This window comes from Nelusetta ayraudi, unplaced genomic scaffold, assembly GCF_046127955.1.
Source record: "Nelusetta ayraudi isolate G7.1 ecotype Tasmania unplaced genomic scaffold, CSIRO-AGI_Nayr_v1 ptg000017l, whole genome shotgun sequence".
Lineage (NCBI taxonomy): Eukaryota > Metazoa > Chordata > Actinopteri > Tetraodontiformes > Monacanthidae > Nelusetta > Nelusetta ayraudi.
The window spans coordinates 4,486,705-4,507,410 of NW_027466067.1; the positions used below are offsets into that span (position 1 = coordinate 4,486,705).

The 20,706-nt window shown below is 45.3% G+C and overlaps 1 protein-coding gene across 3 annotated transcripts in view; it reads right to left on the minus strand.

The window, feature by feature from the left end:
• Positions 1-611: 611 nt before the first annotated feature.
• Positions 612-20,706, minus strand: part of magi3b (membrane associated guanylate kinase, WW and PDZ domain containing 3b) — a 131,960-nt gene continuing 111,865 nt past the window's right edge. The window contains exons 6-22 of one of the 3 annotated variants that reach the window (XM_076024888.1): positions 20,462-20,541; positions 18,705-18,762; positions 17,275-17,411; positions 12,823-13,014; positions 11,453-12,130; positions 9,595-9,626; positions 8,798-8,963; positions 8,610-8,704; positions 8,283-8,490; positions 7,681-7,863; positions 6,846-7,031; positions 5,406-5,502; positions 5,030-5,135; positions 4,656-4,793; positions 3,681-3,819; positions 3,292-3,379; positions 3,026-3,158 (exon numbers count right to left, since the gene is read on the minus strand). In XM_076024888.1, the coding sequence (XP_075881003.1) occupies positions 3,330-3,379; positions 3,681-3,819; positions 4,656-4,793; positions 5,030-5,135; positions 5,406-5,502; positions 6,846-7,031; positions 7,681-7,863; positions 8,283-8,490; positions 8,610-8,704; positions 8,798-8,963; positions 9,595-9,626; positions 11,453-12,130; positions 12,823-13,014; positions 17,275-17,411; positions 18,705-18,762; positions 20,462-20,541 (2,545 nt within the window). In that variant the 3' untranslated portion in view covers positions 3,026-3,158; positions 3,292-3,329. Of the gene's footprint in view, positions 3,159-3,291; positions 3,380-3,680; positions 3,820-4,655; positions 4,794-5,029; positions 5,136-5,405; positions 5,503-6,845; positions 7,032-7,680; positions 7,864-8,282; positions 8,491-8,609; positions 8,705-8,797; positions 8,964-9,594; positions 9,627-11,452; positions 12,131-12,822; positions 13,015-17,274; positions 17,412-18,704; positions 18,763-20,461; positions 20,542-20,706 lie in introns of all 3 variants that reach the window. The other 2 variants (XM_076024885.1, XM_076024887.1) reach the window with 2 other exon arrangements.

Here is a 20,706-nt window from a genome sequence, read left to right on the forward strand (position 1 = left end):
ACTATTTTCCCCCCAGAAAGAGCACTCCAGAGCAAATATTTATAAAGGTGCTGTACAATGTACAAACATTTACAACTACGGTTCCTACAGAATGTAGAAGATGCCACAGGGATTGTTTTTTCTAATGAAGCGATGCAAGGCCACGGCATGATACAGAAACAAGATACAAAACTTTCAAAATGAAATCATAAAGAAGTACAACAGTGTGGCTGACTAACAAAAGGGGCATAATCTGACTCACCAGACCGAACTGCCTGTCCCTGACACTTGGTGTTGGAGTGGCTCACTCAACCGACCAAACTATTGCACGAAAAAACCCTCTACTGATTCGCTCGCAAGCACGTTATCACCTGAAAACTCCCTTGTGTCACCACAAGCTCCCGTTAAAATGCATGACCGTCGCTAATATTGACTTTACCACAGATTTGCTACTGTACTGCGTTCCCTGAGCTAACCTGAATATGCCTTAATCCTATGAGTACCCTAGAAATACTAGAAGGCATGTTGAGTATATTTGACTTTCTCTCATTTCTATCATAGATGCTCTTGAAATTGTCAGAAAACAATAGAGAAATATTTGAACGTATAGATTTCATTTCTTTTTTTCAAACTGATTTTACCAATAAAATGGTGGTTAAAGTTATATCTGCGTAGCTCAGCTACCCTTGAATGTTAAACACAGCCAAGTCTTCCATCAGCAGCACTCTCCAGTCTCAGACCTGTCATCCTTCACACTACCCTGTTACATGTTACAGTAGGAATCAACACAAAAGCATGTTTTAAAACCCAAAAGAATTTTCCTCTTTTCAATTAAAAACACAAGTGGATTTAGTCAGACCTTGCACAGCATTATATTAATAGGCATACTGGCCTTAAACAGTGATCCTCTTAGAAAAACAAAACAAAACAACTTTAAAGTAGTGATAACAGAAATGTACCGGTAGTAACGTCACAAATCAAATACGACTCATGGTCATTGTTATGCTACAAGGGAAGATGCAGTGCATTGGAATTCAATAGATACTTTAAAGTTAGAATCTGCAAAACATGACACATTCAAATATATTGATGTATATTATATTTCACAATGGGACGCGTCTTCCGCGATTGCAAACGATTGGGTACAGTGGTTTGCGCGCTAGCTATACATTTCATGGGTAATCCCACCCACTGAAGTACATCTGAAAAGATGAAAAAGCTCAAATATGACATGTAACGTATCTTCTATATCAAAATGTGGAACGGCTCGTCTACATATACACACATTGTCCATTATCTCAATAATAGACACATTGGTTGTTATCATACACATGATAAATTAGATCTCAAACCACAAGTTTCTGGTCTTTTTTTTTTTTTTTTTTTTTCCCTTTAATGGTACCGCTTATATGGAGAGGAGTCAAAACAGTCTAGAGTCCCCAATAAAGCAAATTCTTCTTCTGGATTGCATTAGAAATGTGCCTGATGATGAGAATGAGAAGGGACAAATAGGATCCATCCTCAGCAATGAGCAGAATGCGTGCAGTAAAACAAACTGGAGGGCCAGCTACATGCAATTTGAACAAACCTTTTTCAAAAGAAAAAACAAAAAAAACAAACAAGGTAAAAATATCCCACAGTGAGACAGAGAGCAAAATGTAGTCCCAGTGGCCACATGAGCTGCGTTCTATACAGGCAAGAGGCGACGGAAGTGAACTCCATTTGCATATGGATCGTTGCATTGTCATGGGTGAAGTGCCGTTGGTAGCTGTCATTTCACAGGTGGCTTTCAGGATTGGCACATATTCACATTTCTTAAAGTGTTGTCAGGCAGGGCCCAGAGTGTGCCGCGCAAGCTAGCGTTCCTCATGGGAGACACTGAGGCCGGCACTGGAGCAGGCATGGGGGAGCTGCTACATGCTACATGTGATGTCGCTCCATTCCCAGATATATAGGAATGTCTATTAAAAAAAACAAAACAGGCCTTAGTCTGAAGAGATGTCTGGTGCCACACTTGAGCAATTTTTGTTTTTTTGTTTTGTTTTTTTAACGGAAGCTCTCAGGAAAACAATCCATTGATAAACTGATAAACGCTCCTCGGCGGCGCTCGGGTCTGGGCGATTCGATGTCCGATCACAAGGGGTCACGGAGGACCTCTGCGTGGGAAAGGATTTTGGCTGAGCTGGGTGTTTTCCAAGGGCCGGGGCTGAGAGTTCCCTTTGGGCTCTGCATGGCCTCCGGAATACTGTTTACGGAGGCCTCGCGGCGGATTTCCTTGCTGCTGTCGTCTTTGGAGTGCGAGAGAGTTCCTTGCCTTCCTTGTGCCTCTCTCGGTGAAACAACTGCACTTCTTTGTTTTCGCGTATCTTTGTGAGAGTCCCTGTTGTTGCTCTGCTCCTTACTTGTGCTCCGGACTTCTGTGGCTTTCTGATTGGCTTCCCTCTGCCTGGAGCTCTTGCCCGCCCCCATCTCTGCCTGTTGGATTGCACGAGGAGGTGCCCTTTGGTGCAGGGACCCCCTGTCTGTGCGTTCTCTCGGGGTGTTTTTGTCACTGCTGGGCCTCGTCCTTTCTCCCGCGGCCTCCGGCCCCCGTTCTTGAGGGTGTCGCCTGACTTCGAGATTTCCCCCTCTGCCGTTTCGCTTGCCATGAACCTCGCTGGGAACGTCTTTTGATCTGCTCAGAGGGTCTTGCTGACCCAGGCCTGAGGATGACTGCTTTCCCGCTTGAGTCGGCTTGACAGAGCTCGCGGATTGTGTTGTTGTCGTCCCGTTCTTGCCTGCTGTCACTTTCTGTGCCTGGATAGCTGACTGTTGGGGTGTGTGATGTTGCTCTTTGGCTTTAGGAAATGTCTCCTCGGTTTTCTTTGGGCTGCTTAGCTCTCTGGGTTCCTTCGCCGACCTGGTCCTCTTGTAAAATTTCGTCTGAACAAGGGATGCAGAACGCCTCTCCGTCTCAATCTCATCTCTCTCCTCCACTGAGCTGAGACCTCTGCTGCGGGGCGCGAGGCCCTTCGGGGATCTGGCACCCAAGCTGTGGGAATGTTTGAGTCTGCCGGAATAAGAAGAGGAAACGAAGGCGGAAGCCCCGGTGGGATGTGGAGAGGACAGTGGTGATGTGTCAGAGTAGAACACCTCTCTGGAATAGCTTGTGGGTGAAATGACTTTTTGATCACGTTGACCTGTTGGAGAAGCACATTTTTCCATTGAAGGTCCAAAGATGAGATGTTTCGACAAAACGTTGAGAAGCAGAGAGAAATGACGGAGAGGTACACGATACAATACACCCCTGAGGTCAACAAAGGAAAGAATTACCAAGGTAAGAGAGGAGGCCACTAAAAGCAGTGAAGGTGTTAGTGTTGGTGCTCAGTGTAGTAGCACACAGTAGAAGAAGCTGTACTACCTGCATCAGAGGGAAGAGAGAAGAAACCCACCAGGAGGAAAATGGTTATAGAAGAAAAAAAAAGAAAACCCTCCAACAACTTAGTGCACAATTTTAAACCCATTTTTCCAACCAATGGAAACAATCAAGAAGCTTTCAGAATATGATGAATACGATGTCATCTATACAAAACGGTGTGTCGTAATGGCAAACCCCACTTTACATTGTTTCCCTGTGGCACCCTGTATCCCAAAGCCAATTCATCCATAACAAGACTTATCAGAACATTTTGAGATGCTGCTGGACTGCATTCAGCACTTACTGCCATCTTGTGCCAAGCCTGCCCCGGGTCGAAGCAGGAGCACCACTTTGTTCCCTCCAGCCTGGATTAGTTCAATGGCCCGTGTATGGGAAATACCACGTGCTGGCTCCCCATTGATCTCCACGATCTCATCTCCAACCTGTTATACATACACATAAGAAGCAAAACAAAGCAAAAGCCACAACAAAAAAGCAATTACTGAAACAAAACCATACATTTAAACCTTGGCATTCCACTCAGTGAAAGTAAAATGAATTACGCAGACGGTATGCAAACAGACAAATATGCATTATCAAAGTATGGCGCACACCCCCTCACACACTGTAACAGCCCGGAGGAGCGATCTATTATTGAAGATGACAGAACATCTCAGGGTAAAGTGTGTAAACATGTCACTCCATTTGAATAAAACCTGTGTTGACAATCCCGTCCATCCTTGGACAGGCCTCGCCTGCAGACTCGAGTCTGCCAAGCCCGAGACTGATTCACTGGCAGCTTATTTTTATGCTCTCTCCCCTGAATTGCTTTCCCTCTGATCCCAATATTAATTTAAGATAACTTTGCTCCCGTGAGAAACAATTAATCCAGGGCCTCTTCCACAAAGAAGGAAAAGGGGTCAGTTACAGTGCAACTGCTGTTTTATACTTAATGGCTACAGAGCAGACACGGACAGACACAGAGAAACAGACAAACTGGTTGATAGATAGATAACTTCCAGACAGTTGTTGTTTGTTTTACTTGATTGAAGTTCTCTGTGACTGATCTAAAGATAGCAAACTAAAATAGCTTTGCTAATTGTCTACGAAAAGATACAGAATCTATTTATTTTTTTTAGAGAGTTCACGAATAAGAATTCTGTTTTATTTTCAAAGCTTGTTTTGGTCAAATTTGAACAACACTGTCAATTAACGAGTCGATCAACCCGAAAAGACAAACACAACACAATGACTCTTTGACTCTAAAGGAAGCACTCACATGGATCCTTCCATCCAACTGAGCAGGTCCATCTTCAGCCAGTCTTAGGATGTAAAGACCCATGTTGTACTCTGTTCCCCCTCGCATACTGAAGCCAAAGCCCCTGGGGCCCCTCTCCAACTCCACTGTCAGACAACCCTACACAAAAATACACATTAATATGCCTGGACAGACTCTCAGGAGGACATGTACAAACACAAATATACAAATAAATGCAAACTAACGCTCACACATAAGTGTCAGGCTTACCAAAATCTATTTGTCGCTAAGCTTTGTAGAATTTGCGGGCCTGACACCTTGAAATATTTCTTTATTGTGCCTTAGTCGTCACACAGGCACCAGGATAACAGAAGACAGGATGGGATTATTCTTACCTGGTTGGGTCCAGTCACACACAACGTGCCCTGCTCATTATGTGGAAGAGTTTTGTGGTCAGGCCAGTTCACTCCGTCCCTTTTCTCCTCCATGTCCAGATTGTAGCTGAAATAAACAACAGATGTAGATTATTAATAATACATACTGTAAGTCGCACGATCCAGATGGCAAATGCAAAAATACCCATAATTCAAAATGGGAAAGTGAATTCATGCGGGACATAAGTGCAAGGTTTCCCACTGATTGCTTTTTGAAAATCCTATTTGTCTTCCACCCAATTGTCTATGCTGTGCATCATAAAATGTCTCAAACTTGTTTTTAATGTGTGTTATTTTGAGAGAATTCAACAACTGTGTTCATAGAAGACATCCTCACCGTTCATCCTGCAAGGCGGATCTTTGCCCCATGACTCTGTGCTGAAGGGCTGGACTCTGTTTAGCTGAACTGGCCCCAGATGGAGGACCCTTGTATTCTTCAGCAAAAGAAAGACAAGGTCAAATAGACGTTCAAAATATGTCCTTTCTCACAACATCTCTCATATCTAATGTCAAATCTAGACTTCATGCATCACCGTGGCAGTTTTGACTTTCGTGGCTGTTTAGTTGGAAATCTGCGCTGCATTAGACAAAAGAGGTGGGAGGAAGGAGTGCACAAGCACGTGTTCAGTGGCTGTCAGTAGACTGATTCAGACGGTGCCAAACTGACGCTGCAGCTACCGCTGTGCCCTCAAGGCAGAGAGCAGAAATTCTGTGTCAGCTGAAGTTCAGTTTCGACACGACAGAAAAAATAAACTTCGCAAAAACTTGTTGGAAGTCTGGTGCTCTGTAAAATTGAAGGAAATCATTTCTGGTAGTGTTGTAGTCAAGACTGCACAAACCGAGACCAAGACATGATCAAGACTAGAGAGACCGAGACAAGGCCAAGACATTAGGAGTTCGAGACCCAGACAAGAACAAGACTTTATATATTAAATAAAAAATAACAACAAAACAGAAAAAAAAAATGACCAGTATCTTTTCTTTTCTTTTTTTTTAAATTCAAGGTTGTTTCTAAATTGAACAGCGTTTACTTTCAGCAAGGTACCTTTTAATAAGTTTCTAAAAAATGTTGCTGCTTTGCCAACTATTTTGAACCATTTTCAAAAAAACAATTTTGCTTCATAAAATAAAGAAATTAACTAACGAGGTATAAGGGGGCTGTGTTACTCTCTCTCACAGCATAAAACGGCAGCTGGATTCTTTCCTGTTATCATCTGTCATTGCAGTGTTGACAGTGTTGACAGTGTTGTCCCAATGTACCTGATTCTGCTTGTCCATGTCCTTTTATGGGCAACAACAAAAAGCAGCAGCAGGTGTTCAGAGGAGCGCACACCCAAGAACTGTGCAAAAGGACGCACTGGTCCTCTATCTGCGCTCCCATTTCTACAGAATTCCCCGTGGGACGGTGGCGTTGAAAATTCTCAAATAAATAGACTTCGGTTTTTAATTTGTTCATTGTATATTTCTGTCACACCAATTTGCATTCATAATTTGCAATTTCAATCAAAAATGGGAAAAAAGGGCTAAATAATCGGAAAATTAATTGTTAGATTAATCGAAAGAAACGGTTGATTAATTGTTTAAAAAAAAGAACAGTTTTGCCTAGCGACAGTTCTGAGTAAATATTTGAGTTAACTGTCAAGACACAACTGTGAATATTTTATAAATAGCTGAAATATTTGACTGCTGGCTATCACAGTCTGATTTCATTATATGTTTCCAAAGAGATGTTTACACAAAATAGTCAGTGAATAATCGCTCGGTGAAAGGCACTCACCGTCCTCAGGAACCACCGTGAGGGTGACAACACTGCCGGCCTCCTTGATGAGCTGGACAATGTCGTTGTGAGAGAGCTCAATGATTGAGCGGCCGTTGACCGCTGAGATGCGATCGCCGACATGCAGCAGGCCACATCGGTCGGTGGGACTGCCCTCGATTATACGGCCGATCTTGTGCGGAATCACTGGAAACACAGTTGAAGAGCAAATGCAGCTTGAGAGAGCAAAATGAGAGCAAGACGCACCGTGTGGCCAACACTCAAATTCATCTTTAAGAAATACTAGTTCAACAGTGTTCAAACTTTTTAAATGCAAAAAATAATAATGAAATGGAAGGATGAAAAGTAGCGTCTGGCATCCACTTGTAGCAGAGTTTCCTTAATTTGAAAGACTTTATTCACAGCGGCGAACAGAAAACCCATTACCCATTTTAAGTGATGCTCTAATGCTGATACTGATGTTCATTTTGAATCTGTTCATCCATCCATGTGTTCACGCACTGAAGCTACTGAGAAAGTTCGACCGCTTCAAGGTCTTTGTTGTCGAGCCAGCCCATCGAAATTGGATAGTGCTCGTGAAGACCAGCTTTGGGACCCTGAGCCCTTCCCACTGTATACAACTTATAATGTATCTGTATTGGTTCACGATCCCACAGAAATTGTCTGAAAAGGAGAGTCTAGAGAATTTTGAAAGTGATCAGAAAATCCCTTGGTTGATCACATCTTACCAGACCAATGTGATTGGTTCGCCCGGTCCCATGATCAGCTCAACTCAAGGTTCAATGGGCATCATTTAAAAAAAAATACAGATGTCTTGAAGTTTGAAAAGGCCCACCTCCATATGGTGGTTTGCTCTTCGAGGTGAGGATGACAAAGCCAAAGCCCTCAGTGTCCTTGCGATGAAGCGTGATGTCGAAGGACTCGTGGTCCATTGCACTGGGCATGGGCAGCCGAGGTAGCTTGGGAGAGCCGTTCACCAGCACGGGAGTCATGTCCTGAGCTTCCCCCTCTGTCGCTTCTAAAAAAAAGATACACACGATGACATGTTCAGCTGCAACCTTGTTCGTGCTTCCGCGTGCGGGCTTCTGCCTTCCAGTGGGGCTTCTCTCCTGGAGGCCCTGTGTGTTTGCTTGTGTGAAATACGCACATTAAAGTGATGAATTGATATCTTTCAACTGAATATTAAAAACCAAGCCACAGTGCAGCATTAAGATCTGGAGAATAAGGCTGCGGAAATTTTAGCGCAAGGCCTCTAATCTCACTGCTCTTTTTGAAACTGTAAGAGTCTAAAAAAGAACTTCTGTAAGTCTTTTGGGACAAGAAGCGATCCACAGCTGCTGTTCCGTAGCCTGACACTATCATATCAACAGACAATAATAAAAGCTGCACGTATTTATTAAATATGAAGTTCTAAAATATGGTTCGTCCCATTATTACCTCGATAGATGACCTTCCGGCGTACAGTCAGCATAACCTGACCATTGCGGGCGGCATTCGTCATCAGATCCAGCACCTGCTTGTGAGAACGTCCCTTCACCATCACACCATCAATGCCAATGAGCTCATCTCCAGCTCTCAAACGTCCATCCTTCTCTGCAGCTCCGTTTGGCACAATAGCCCCGATGTACACCTGGGGAAATACATTCTGATGGAGAAATGGAAAGTGGAGGAATGAATATCACTTTTACACCAGCCACATTTCCGAGTGAAGCCATTAAGTTATAGAATTAAACCAAAGATCAAAAGTGTTTGGAGGATGCTCACGGGCTGTTGTGGACCTTCTCCTCCCAGGACCCGGAAGCCAAAGCCTGTCTCGATGTCCCTCTTCAGAAAAACGTCAATGTCTTTGGTGTGTGGCTCTGCGGATGTGTAATTATCATAAGTGAGTTGTGACAATTTAGAGACTTGCAAAGAAGAAATAAAGAGTCTATGCCTCTTGGCGAAACACCTACGTCGGCTGTCGAGAAGGGCTTTGGACTTCAGGTAAATCTCTGTGGCCTCCCGTTTGGGGGAGTCGGCAGAACGCAGCGTGCTCGTGTTGGAGTGGTAAGGCAGGGCCTGGGGTGCTGAGTCTGTAGCCATGTCCAGAGTCTCAGTGCTGGCCGTCATTTCCTGGCGCTGACGAGAAAGCAGAAAAGAGCAACCCCCTTATAATGGTAGCGTATTACCAACATAATTGCTGCTTCATTTGAGTTTCTTTCAAGTGAATCATTGACATACTTTATAAATCTCTGCAGCTCAATTACCCAGAGAGATTCAAATTATCGATTACTTTGAGTCTTCTAAAAGGTCTCCTAGTTTATAACAGTGTTCTATCCTTGCACAGTTGTTTCGAAACTTAAGAAACTGAATTAAATGCAATGAAGCCTTGGCAGAAAAGACCAAGCATTTCTCAGTGGCTGTGAAAGGCCCATTCAGGCGGAAAGGGCAAGTTCTTTATCTTAAACCATTGTATTAATAACAACGCCATATCTTTAGAAGCTCGTCCATGCTTCATTACCATTGCAATCCCTTGACACTTGCCCGGAGAATACACACACTGAAAGGAAGCAATTAAGAGTGTTTTTCACAGCAAACAAAAGGAGACGCCTGGAAATATAATCAATATTCAAATTTAGTGCTACGGTTTAATTCAGCACTAGAGAGGCATGCTGTTTAAGCTGAGGGACAAAACACTTTGAAATGAAATTGCAGGATTGGTCCCCACAGAGAAACTGTGGCATTGAAATAAGAAAAGACTGCTACTCACAGGCTTCAGACTCTTCACAGGTGATGTTTGACCTACGAGGAGACACAAACAGACCGCAGAAATGCTCAGCAATGCAAATACGCACTAGAGCGACAAAAAGTAAAACAGCGGCCACAAGATGGCACTGGTTCTCTGACGGTGAGGTTAGCGGCCCGGCAAGAACATAAGAATTAACCAGCGAGCTGCAACAAATCTCGAAATGCTCCATTAGAGAATATACATTCATGTGTGATTAAAGATACATAGGCAATATAAAGGTAGTACATGTGCTGGAGTGCTGACGACATGGAAGCAAAGTGCAAGGCTGAGGAAGTGGGTATGGGCATTATAAATTCATGCATATAATTCAGTGACCAATGATTCTCCCCCCCCCCTCTCTGTTTGCCGTACAGTACACCCACACGCTCCATCTGAAGTGTTGCGGATTGTTCCCTGCAGATCTCCTCGCTGTACCCTCCTCTCCCATCCTTTCCCACGTCTCCCTGCACAAACTGGATTAGCTCACACTCCTCTGGAGCCCGCAGCTCAGACCTGTGGGGGCTGGACCAAGACTTGTCTTGACGAGGGGTTAATGGAGCCTGGTATAAAAGGAGGAGGGGGGGGCAGCGCAGCAGCAATTTCTACGGTTCACGGGAGGAAACGCCCAATCTGACGTCTGTCATTGGCTGGATGAAGCGTGACAAGTGTGATTTGTACACACCTAAAACACTCCCTGTTCTTTCAATCCTCCCACTAGGCTCAGCTGTAGCTTTATCAACATACTAAACTGACAATTGGTCTTTGGTTCGGCGCGTTAGGTGAAGCTGAGGACGAGGTCGTGCTGGGCATCCGTGGAGTGGAGCACAGTGAAGATTTTCGGGCCGCAGCTGTGGGGTGGAGGCCCCTCAGGACCTTCTCTCTATAGACGTTTAGCCATGGCTCTTTAAGTGGCCATGGATGTAGAGGCATGCAGAAACCGCTTGCGCTCTGCTGCTGATCAAAGCCAATCCGGGAGTTCATCGACTTACGCAGCGGATCCCTAGGGCGGCTGGAGATGATGTAGGAGACATCTAAGGGGTTCCTCCCCTCCCTCCCTCCATCCTTTTGAAATCAAGCGCATCCCCACACTTATGTAATTCCTGCTTTCAGACTTGTAATGGGGCATATTGTGCGCCAACAGAGGGCAGTATAAAAAGAGGCAGAGTGGGTTGGGAGGGGGATGTGGAGGTATTGTTTGTTTAGACACTGCACGTGCTGTGAGCAGAAATCAGAGAGCGCTTCAGCTCAGGGATGCAAATTATTGATTAATTCATTAATCGTTAGTTGATTGACCTCATCGATCCATTAACGATTAATTGAAAAGCGGCCATTTTTCCTGAGAACCTCAATTTCACAAAGACAAATGTGTAAGGGATGCATTATTTAACCCTTAACTAATGTTGAGGGTCCAATGCGACCAATTTTTTATTTTAATTTTTTGTAAAAAATGTTCAATTAATTGCAACTAATTTAATTTAATCGATTAAATTCTTAATCGACAATTAATCGATAATCGATTAATTGTTAACATCCCTAGTTCAGCTGCATAAGTGCAGGTTGAAAAGGCTGTGACACTGTGACTCCAGTTGGGCAAGAGCAGTGTATGTGCAGCAAATGCCCTGCAACCAGCCATCGCACCACCTCACCTCCCGTCAGTATCAGCACGCTGACCTCACCTCCCACGGGCACTGTTTAATTTGTTTTGGCAGTAATTGCGAAGTCCATTACAGAGGGGTGGATGCGAAGGCACACGAGTAGAGGACGATAGGAAACAATCAAGGGCAGTTATTCAGTCTGCTGGAGGTGAAGCACACGAAATTATCAAGAGAACGACTTTTACCTCCTCGCAGCACGACCACGTTGACCTCACTGCCCACTGGAAGGTCTTTGAGGATGTCCACCACTTGAGCATGGGTCAGCGTCTGGACGTTTTGCATGTTGATCTCCTTGATGATGTCCCCTTTCTGCAAACCGCGGCACCACTGGGCGTCCAGGATCATCTTGACCTTCTGGCCCAGTGGGCAGTCGGCGATGGCGAACCCGAATCCTCCTGGACCCTTCATCAGCGGCACGCTCACCAGCTCTGGCTGCATGATGGCAGCAGCGGCAGCAGCAGCAGCAGCAGCAGCAGCAGCAGTGTCTTCCCGCTCGCCCTGCCTCCCGTTGGGGATGGCTGCCACAACCGGCCGCCCACTGGCGTCCATGGTGACATAGTGGAGATCCTGAGAGGAGCCATGCAGGACGTCGCCTTTGACCAGCAGCGGCTGCCCGTTGATGAGGGGCACGGCCGTCACCACCTCACCCCCGTGTAGGGGCTGTTGAGGCTGGGTGCCCGGTGGCAGCGGCGGCGGGGGAAGCGGCTCGTCGCTGTCAAGATCCACATCTGGCGGGAGCTGGTATCCATGGCAAAGGACCATATCCACGTACTGATTGATGGGAATGGATTGGAACATCTGCACTACCTCTGGGTGGGTTTTCCCCAGGACACACTTTCCGTTTATCTCGACGATCACATCACCTATGAAGAAGAAAGAGAAGTGAAACTGGCCTGGGAGAACCTGCTTAACCTAGATATCCCTTCTCTTTGTTCTTTGAAAAGCACTTATATCCTTTTGTTGGACGGATTTTTCCTCTTTTCCTTTCCCCCCGAACTGCGTTCTCATATTTTCATTTTGGCAGTTCCGTCTACCTCGTCGCTTCTCTTTTATCCCCAGTCCACCATTCAGCCTGACTTTATTCCCGTCTCTTTGTCACTCGCTTCAGCAGACCTTAGCAACTACAACTAAATGGAGGGGGATCTGTGCTGAAGATTTCTATCACCTGCTCCGATGTGCGCAGAGGAGACTTGGGGCTATAGCGAAACTGAAAAGCAAAGATGCTCGAAGGCTTCACACCTGCCCTGGTGCCGCCGCTAGAAAACAGTGGCCTGTACACAGCCAGAGTTGTTTTTATTGCCTTGTTAAACTCTGGGGACAGAGCGAGGGTAAGTGAACACTCCAGAGGTAATATTAACACCTGCGGGTGCTTTTGTTGGAGCGCACTCAGCACGAGCCTGCTGCAACAATATTTTTTCTCCTGCAATATCTCAGAAATGTAGTTATTAACTCATAGATCTTCCGGCTATCACACGCGTTAATCTAAACAGGAATATATTCACCACGTCAGGGTGATGAAATAATCCATTTTACAACAACAGAAGCTTTTTCTCACCAGACGCCATTTTGTTGTCATGGGCTGCCGGGCCGTCGCTGAGCACATTTTTCACCTGCAGGAACTCATCAGTGCGGTCGCCTCCAATTATGGTGAATCCAAAGCCTTGGGAGCTCTTCTTCAAGGCTGTATGGTACATCTCCCCCTGGAGCTGGCTCGGGTCCAGGGTGAAACCAGAAGTGGATCCTTTACCTGCAAGTGTATATGTTTTGTTAATATATTTATTTTTGAATAAATGGCTCTGCTCCAAATTCTGAAAAGTTTTTATTGACTGCCCCCAGACATTTACTCAGATTAGAACTTGACTAAAGTTGCATGTTTTTCAGCTCCTCGTCTGGCTATACTATACCATCATTTTCATTTTGTGGTATATTGTCACATCTCTTTATGTAGCCTTTGTTTTGTTGTTTGGGTTTCATCCCCCTCTTTCTTTTGTATGCAGGAGAGAGAAGAGGCTGTGCTGTGGGGAGAAAGCCCCAATGACAAGCTCCATCAAACAAAAGTGAAGTCTCCAAACACGACCCAACATCAAACATGGCAACACTGATTAATAAATGAATCTCCCTTTGAGAGACAGCAAAATCAATCCACGTCTACGCTAAATGTCAATTACACGCATTACACGCAGAGGATCAACATAGTAATTAGTCGTTCCAATTAACAGCCATGGTGCACATGTCTAAACTAGATAAACCCATCAGACCTCTTCTATTAAAAGCTGATGAGAGAGGGACCCAAAATGCTGATATAAAATAGATGCAAATCCTTGCATAACTATAAAGCAAAATAGTGACGATACATTTCCAACTGTATTCCATTTAGTTTTATTCTCCATATTAATGACTCAAAAGTGAGATAATTGTCAGTGAAGATTTTATATTTTTTTAAACTTGAGCAAGGGACAACTTGAGGCCAGTGGCGACATTAATATGGACCAGCTGCCCAGGCTTGGCATTTACCAGATAACCAACTGTCAAGGTCACACTGCATTAAACTGAGCAGTCTCCCTATCTGTCATTGCACTAGTATCAGCACTTTAGATCACAGCAGACACACCATTTTTCCACACTGAGTGACGGTGTCCAGGCAGAGCACAGCCAGGGAAGCTGGAACGGGCAGCTGACCTCATACTAATACAATCTGATGTTGTCAGTCCCCAGGAAAAAATAGCAGTCAATAAATATAATAATTTAAAGGTACAGTGTGTATAATTCTTTCATCTAGTGGTCAGATTTTAGATTGCAGCACTCATTCGCTTACCCTCCCTCTCCCAAGCTTGCCAGTGAACTACAGTGGCCTGCAAGCACAAACCTCGAAAACCATGTCAACCTTTTTCTTTGTTGGTTTATTTGAAGACACAAACTTTCATCTTAAATACGGAAAGTGCTGTCAATAATTTTACACATTGGAACATTAATATATGCTGCTATTTAGTATTTAGTATTATTTAACGTACACACACGTACACATATGTAAATATATATATACATATATACACACACACACACACTGTACATGTATGTGTGTACATATACAGTTATTATAAGAACAGGGACAAATAGTTATGGACTATTTTTCGGTGAAGTCGCATTAATGAGTTTGACACAACTGATGTGTGGGATGGCCTAAACTGGTGCCTGTGCTCTGGTGGTGTTACTCTGAGTGCCACTTTCTGAAACAGCAATCAAAATTGATCATTTTGAAGGATGAATGAGGCTCAGGTGGGGTGCAAATACATTATGAGAGGATCAATTCATTGCTGTGGCATTGTTCTTTTGTTTACAGTAAGAACACTGTGGTGGACCCCCCAAAGGCATGTTCTGAAACATCGAGACAAAAAAAAAAAAAAAAAAAAGAACAATATGATTTTTTTTGGCACTCCCTCACTTTCATCCAACTTTTACATCAATGCCAAAACTGGATTACAGAAGCTGGCATCAATGTTTGTGATTGCTCGTGTGTGTGGCTCACCCCGAAAAGCAACAGTAAATGTTAAAGCTGTATAAAAATATGGATGAAACGGCCGCAACCTTTCTGCTTTGGTTGTGCAATAACAGGAAAGTGCACATTTTTTTTCTTTCTCATTTCCTACAGTGGCGAGTGAAAAAAAACCCACTATAACTTTGAGAGGTGTGAGTGTGTGTATGTGTGAGGAATTTCAATGCCACAGCTCACATATCATCATATGCTTCGGCAGTCAGAACCGTCCGCCGTGGACGTGGACGGGCGTGAATGAGAGAGCGACTGATCAGAGCTGGAGTGGACTCCAGATGTCCACACTGTTGCTTGGATCAGTCGAGGCACATTTACATAATCGCACACAAATTGCTTGATAAACTGAAATGTGGAATGTGCGACGCCGCCTCCCCACCCCCTGAGCACGGAAATAAACATTTTGCGCCACGTTTGTGTGTGGCGAGAGGCAGACAGCCGCCGTGGAGCAGGAATGAAACGAACGAGGGAGGAAATAAGTGCGGCGTGTGCAGGCCTGATCATGTGTGGGCGAGTCCAAAAGAAGGTCTCCGTGCCAGAACTTGAAAGCCAGAGGCAGACAAAACCATCTCATCCACCGCATCAAAAAACCATTGCTTTTGGCTTTTTTTTTTTTTTTTGTCTCTCGCATGTCTGTCATAATTCTACCAATCTGGTCCCCTCTGGCCAGAACAGTCCTCGTTTCACAGCGTCACTTCACACACAAACATAACGAGATGCCAGCAGGTTAGCTAGTACACACAGCTAGCTCGCACTCGTCTGCAGATGTTTGCAGTTTCAGCAAAGAGACGAAGGAAGACTGTGAGGAGGCCATCAATGGACCGGAGCGTCACGTTGTTATGAGAGGGTGCTGGGCAGGCGACCAAAGTTACGCAATTTGGAACAACTGCTTTGCATCAATGACAGGGTTCATTCCTTACAAGACAGTGAATTGAACAGGAAAATTCTACTGGTATTTTAAAGAAGAAAAAAACGACATAGTGTCCCTTGAATGTCCACGGAGTTGGAAGAAGAATCTAGAAACAGGTTTTGATGCACGGTGATTCATAGAACAAAGTAGACAGATGCTATAATGGCACAGTCAATAAGATTTTTGAAACACAATTCAGTGGAAATAAGCAGAATTTACATCACCTGAACATCATTTTTTTTTTTTAAAAGTCATATAGATGTTTAAATGATTGCCAATTGCATGACACAAGCCTCCTGAAAATCCCAAATCAAGTGTGAGGAGGTGAGCGTTTGTTTATTCTCAGTGAGCCAGCAGCTCTATCAGTTGCGTAATTGGTCAGGGGGAGTTCCCTTGACCCCAGAACTAGAACAGGGAAAGTTATTTCTCTTCACTCTTACTTCCTATTGTCACAGAAACACAGCTGGAAGCTGGCCTTCATCACTGCACGCAACTCATTCGCCGCCTGAAACCAGGCCAGCCGCAACTGCCAACTATCATTCATTTGGTGAGAATGAAAATGCGATTAAACATCACAGAAGAGCCAGTTGACCGGCGTTGGCAAAATCGTTGCTTTGGTTGGTTCAGAAAAAAAGGGGAGCAAACAAAGGATTATGGGAGTGGAGAATTCCCCTTTTTGGGAAACTTACTCCGATCGGAAGCCTCTCGCAGGTCGACAGGTTCATCCGACCCGCAGTGAAATGTTGACTCGTTCATTCCCACGGAACAAATCTATCACGTCACATCGGGAGAGGCACCCGGCCGCCACAGTTCAGATGAATTAAACCGTGTAATTATATTTCTGACATTACCTGACGCTCAGGCTCACATTCATTCACAAAGTGCAGAGACGTAAAAACACTCGGCTCGAACACAATCCTGAAACACTCACGTTCTTGTCAGAATTGTACAAAATTAGAGGCAGTGGGGACTGAATGCACAGATGTTGTAATAAGCAGCAGCAAATCCGTTTTAGCAGTCTGAACTAGTTAGACAAGAATATCCTGTGCTGCCACAGTCAGTAGTGCTGATGCCCTGCACAAGTATCTGCATGTCCCCTAACCTGTGACAGGCATTCAAATATATTTAATATCTCATGATAAAAAAGATATAATAATTGTTGTTTTCTTTGTGTGTGTTATTCCTCAAAGCCAGCGTGTTTCGGCCTTTTGAACTTGCATTTCTCCCCCATGAAAGTGTTTTGAATATACTTCAATAGCACATAGCATAATATCTATTTTCTCAATTCTCAGCTGAACTAATTGTACAGCGCAGCTGCAGTATGCATGCAAGAAGTGCAGGCTGAGTGTCAAAGCTCACAGCTACTTTCAAACTCTTTGTTGACCAACTGGCATGAAAGGCTCCGACGAACAAACTGCACTATGACACTATAAGTAGAAACGAATGAGGGCGAAGAGGGCGGAGTGGTCAACGCATCCAGATGACCCTAGAATCAGGGGGCAGATTGTGCTTGAGCTTGTGCTTGTGCTGTAGCCGTGGCTGTGCGTTACCTTGGGAGGGAGCTACGGTGGCGCTAGCGGAGGCGGCGGTGGCGGTGGCGGCAACCTGCTGGATCGCCGTCTCCTGGTTCAGCCTCTTCTTTGCCTCCAGGACTGGATTCTCAAACTGGGTTTTCTGGTTGATGTGACTGCAATGTACATGGATGCACATTTCAGAGGAGAGACTTTCTGGCCTGCACGCAGGCACGCACACACACACACACACACACACACACACACACACACACACACACACACACCTCACTCTTACACAAGCCTGCTGCACCCCCCCCAACCCCCCGCCACCCTCCTCAATTAATTATGCATGCAGCTTTCCTATAAAGGAACCATGATTTTATAGAGATTTAATAGAAGCACGCTATAGCGGCGCTATTATAAATACATTCATAAACGGAGCGCACATTCGGCGGCGGCAGCTTCCCTGTATGAGGCGGCTGGGTGTGGGGACTGCCGCGGCTCTTAGCATTTTAATATTGTAGGAAACGAAGCTCCTGACTGCCAGCGACATCCTGTTCCTCCACGACAAGGTAAATAGCCTGTTGTCCCCCTGGCACCAAGACACCTACAGCTATTGTTCCACAGCGAGCTCGCTTTCACAGCCGAAGGAGCTGGCAGCGGCGGTGGCGGCGGCGGCCTGCGTCGACTGGATGCTCCCCTCTGACTCTCCTCGTCGTCACAGCGAGAGTTTCTCCGCCGTGTCGCCCCTCCACTACCCGCACAGGAGGGATCCTCTCCGGAGTCTGAGCAACAAGCCGGCCGCCAGAGCGGCTCCCGGCTTTTCTTTTCATCGCTCCGCCGCCGCGTTGCTTGTAGCAGGGCTCTGCCTGCACCCCCGCCCCGCACACTCTTTCCCTCCGGTGTGTGTGTGTGTGTGTGTGTGTGTGTGTGTGTTTGTGTGTTTGCTATAGTAGAAATCTCCTCCGCCGCCCACAGATTCCCCGCTGGGGTGATGAGCACCGACGCACGCAGGGAGATGCGCAAACAACATTCTGCCACCTATACGGACTCGCACCTCGCGCGCACGCCTTGTTAACGACGGGAGGCCGCAGTCGGAGCTGCGCTCACATCCAGGTCACACCGGAGGGGGCCTCTCTGCCACCCACCGACGAAGGAAAAGTGGAAAATCCCGATCGCAGTCGTCAGCTGTTTTGCTCGCTCCACATGAAGGGAACGAGCCGCGCGCTGCGTCCATTTGTTTATTTTTAGGCACTATTGATTCATGCCGGTCCACTGCTAATGTACACTAAGCGGTGTAATATGCACTCATGCTACCCAACCCTACGCTGGTTAAATGCAACTGTGGGCATTTTGTGCATTTGCGAAGAAAGGAGGAGGGGGAGGAAAAGCAGGAAAGGACAACAGTTTACACTGAAACCACGCTGCTCGGAAGCTGCACGTATCATCCAATCGATGCAACTCACTCGACATAGTATGTGCCGTACTGCGGGTCGTCGATTTCCTCCCAGCCGTAAGGTAACTCTGCGAAAAGGACAGGGCACTGTGTTATTGTTGACTGTGTTGTCATTGTTGTGTGTGTGTGTGTGTGTATTGGAGGGAGGAACGACAAAGAGGGCATGAAGAAAGTGAGGAACACGGAGACATCATCAAGGAAGTGCAGGCAGCTGAATGCTGTGGTACTTTTCTCCTTTGTCAAGCGTTTTGCACGAGGAAACCATCACAATAGGCTTCAAACGGTCAGGCGCCAGTGTGTAGGTTTGTACTGACAGTGGCCTTGCAGTCGTCCTCTTGGTGAAGGTTAAAGTGAAGGTTGTGAAGGTTGTGTTAAAATGTTTGTTGATAATTTAATTGTGGCTGTGAAGTTTTTTTTGTTTGTTTTTTTTTTTTAGCATAAAGGTAAATTAATATTCTAGTCATGAAAACTCAAATTCAAATATATCTTTTTATTTGTTTGTGTGAACCAGTTACTTCAAAGGATGTTTTGTTGCGTGCTCTCTAAAGAAAAGAAAAAAAGCAAGTATAGATAATGCAATGAATCACTCTCACTTTAACCTCCTGAAAAGAAGCTGTTGTTATATTTGGAATTAGTAGAGCCTCAAGTGGCAGACATGATAGCTGCGTTTCCATTACAGTTTTTTGCAAAGTAAAAGCGTTATTTCTAAAATTTCGACAAAGTACAATTGCGATTTGCAGGTGTTTCCATTGAATGGCGTGAAGCGCATAAGCCGTAATTCTCGAAAAATCTTGTCTCGCGGGATGTAATTCTCGTAAAGCCTCGCGAGAAATGCGAATACACTTGTGCAATATACCTTTATATCGATACGTCTAAAAAAAAAAACACCCCATGAAAGCGTAAAAACCTTTTAGCGACATTTGAGAGCTTTTCCCATTACCAGTTCTTTATTGCGATATTTAGGTTTTGCGCAACTCTCGGGGTAATGGAAACACAGCCACTGTTTGTTACATTACAAAATATATTGTCCTCATATGAGTCCATGTGTCTCAGGGGGGTTAAAGGAGAAAATAGTGATGACAGTTTGAGGAATCACTTCTCGTGTTATGTAATTACATATAAAACAAACAAAGGAAACCCCCGGGTTTGGCCACATTGCTGCTTTCAACACGGGGTCGGTTTAGAATTTCACAGTCGCAAGCGCACAACTAGCCAAGTTCATTTCACCGGCATCTCTGTCCGATGCACGTCATGCGCTGCCGATCACATCAAAGGGAGAGAGAAAAGGGTCGTTCACGCTAGAGAGACCTTTGGGGTGGCTTTTCAGAAAACAGCCCAGCATCTGTCTCCCTGTCGGCCTGTAAAAATCCATTAAAACCCGGCCGGAAGGGTCCTGCTCTTTCAGCTGCGGCTGCCTCTCTATCTCTGTTTGCACTTAAAGCTCACATTAGCATCCTGGGGGATAAAAAGGCCTGTCGCGTGTACCTTAAAGTAAACCTCTGATCTGGATTTTTTTTTTTTTTTTTTTTTGAAGGTGTCACACCACGCGAGTCACCCTTTAGCAACATGTGATTTCAGAGCAAAGACAAAAAAAAAAAAAAAAAAAAGAGAGTCAGATTTAAGCCTGTGATGTTGCCCCTCGTGCGTGCTTTATCTTGAAGTGAGGGCAAACACAATGCAGGAGTCCCATTATGTGAGTGCAAGTGCACTGGCTAATAGGGTGAGATGTATGCTTGAGTAGAGCGGCGGCGAAGCGAGAGTGCATACCTCCATCCTCGCACTTCTCGGGGGGCTTGGCCTTCTTGGCGAGGCGGGGGTCCAGCCACGTGGTCGTCTTCGTGTTGTGACTGCGGAGCACAAAGAGCGAGCGAGTGTGAAGCGTCGGCCGATGAAAAAAAAAAAAAAACACCGGGATCGCTGGATGCCTGCAAACAACCGATCCACTGGTTAACATTCAGCTGTCATCCGCACACGCTGGTAAGCGAGGTGGCCTTTACGGAGGCTGGAGGTTG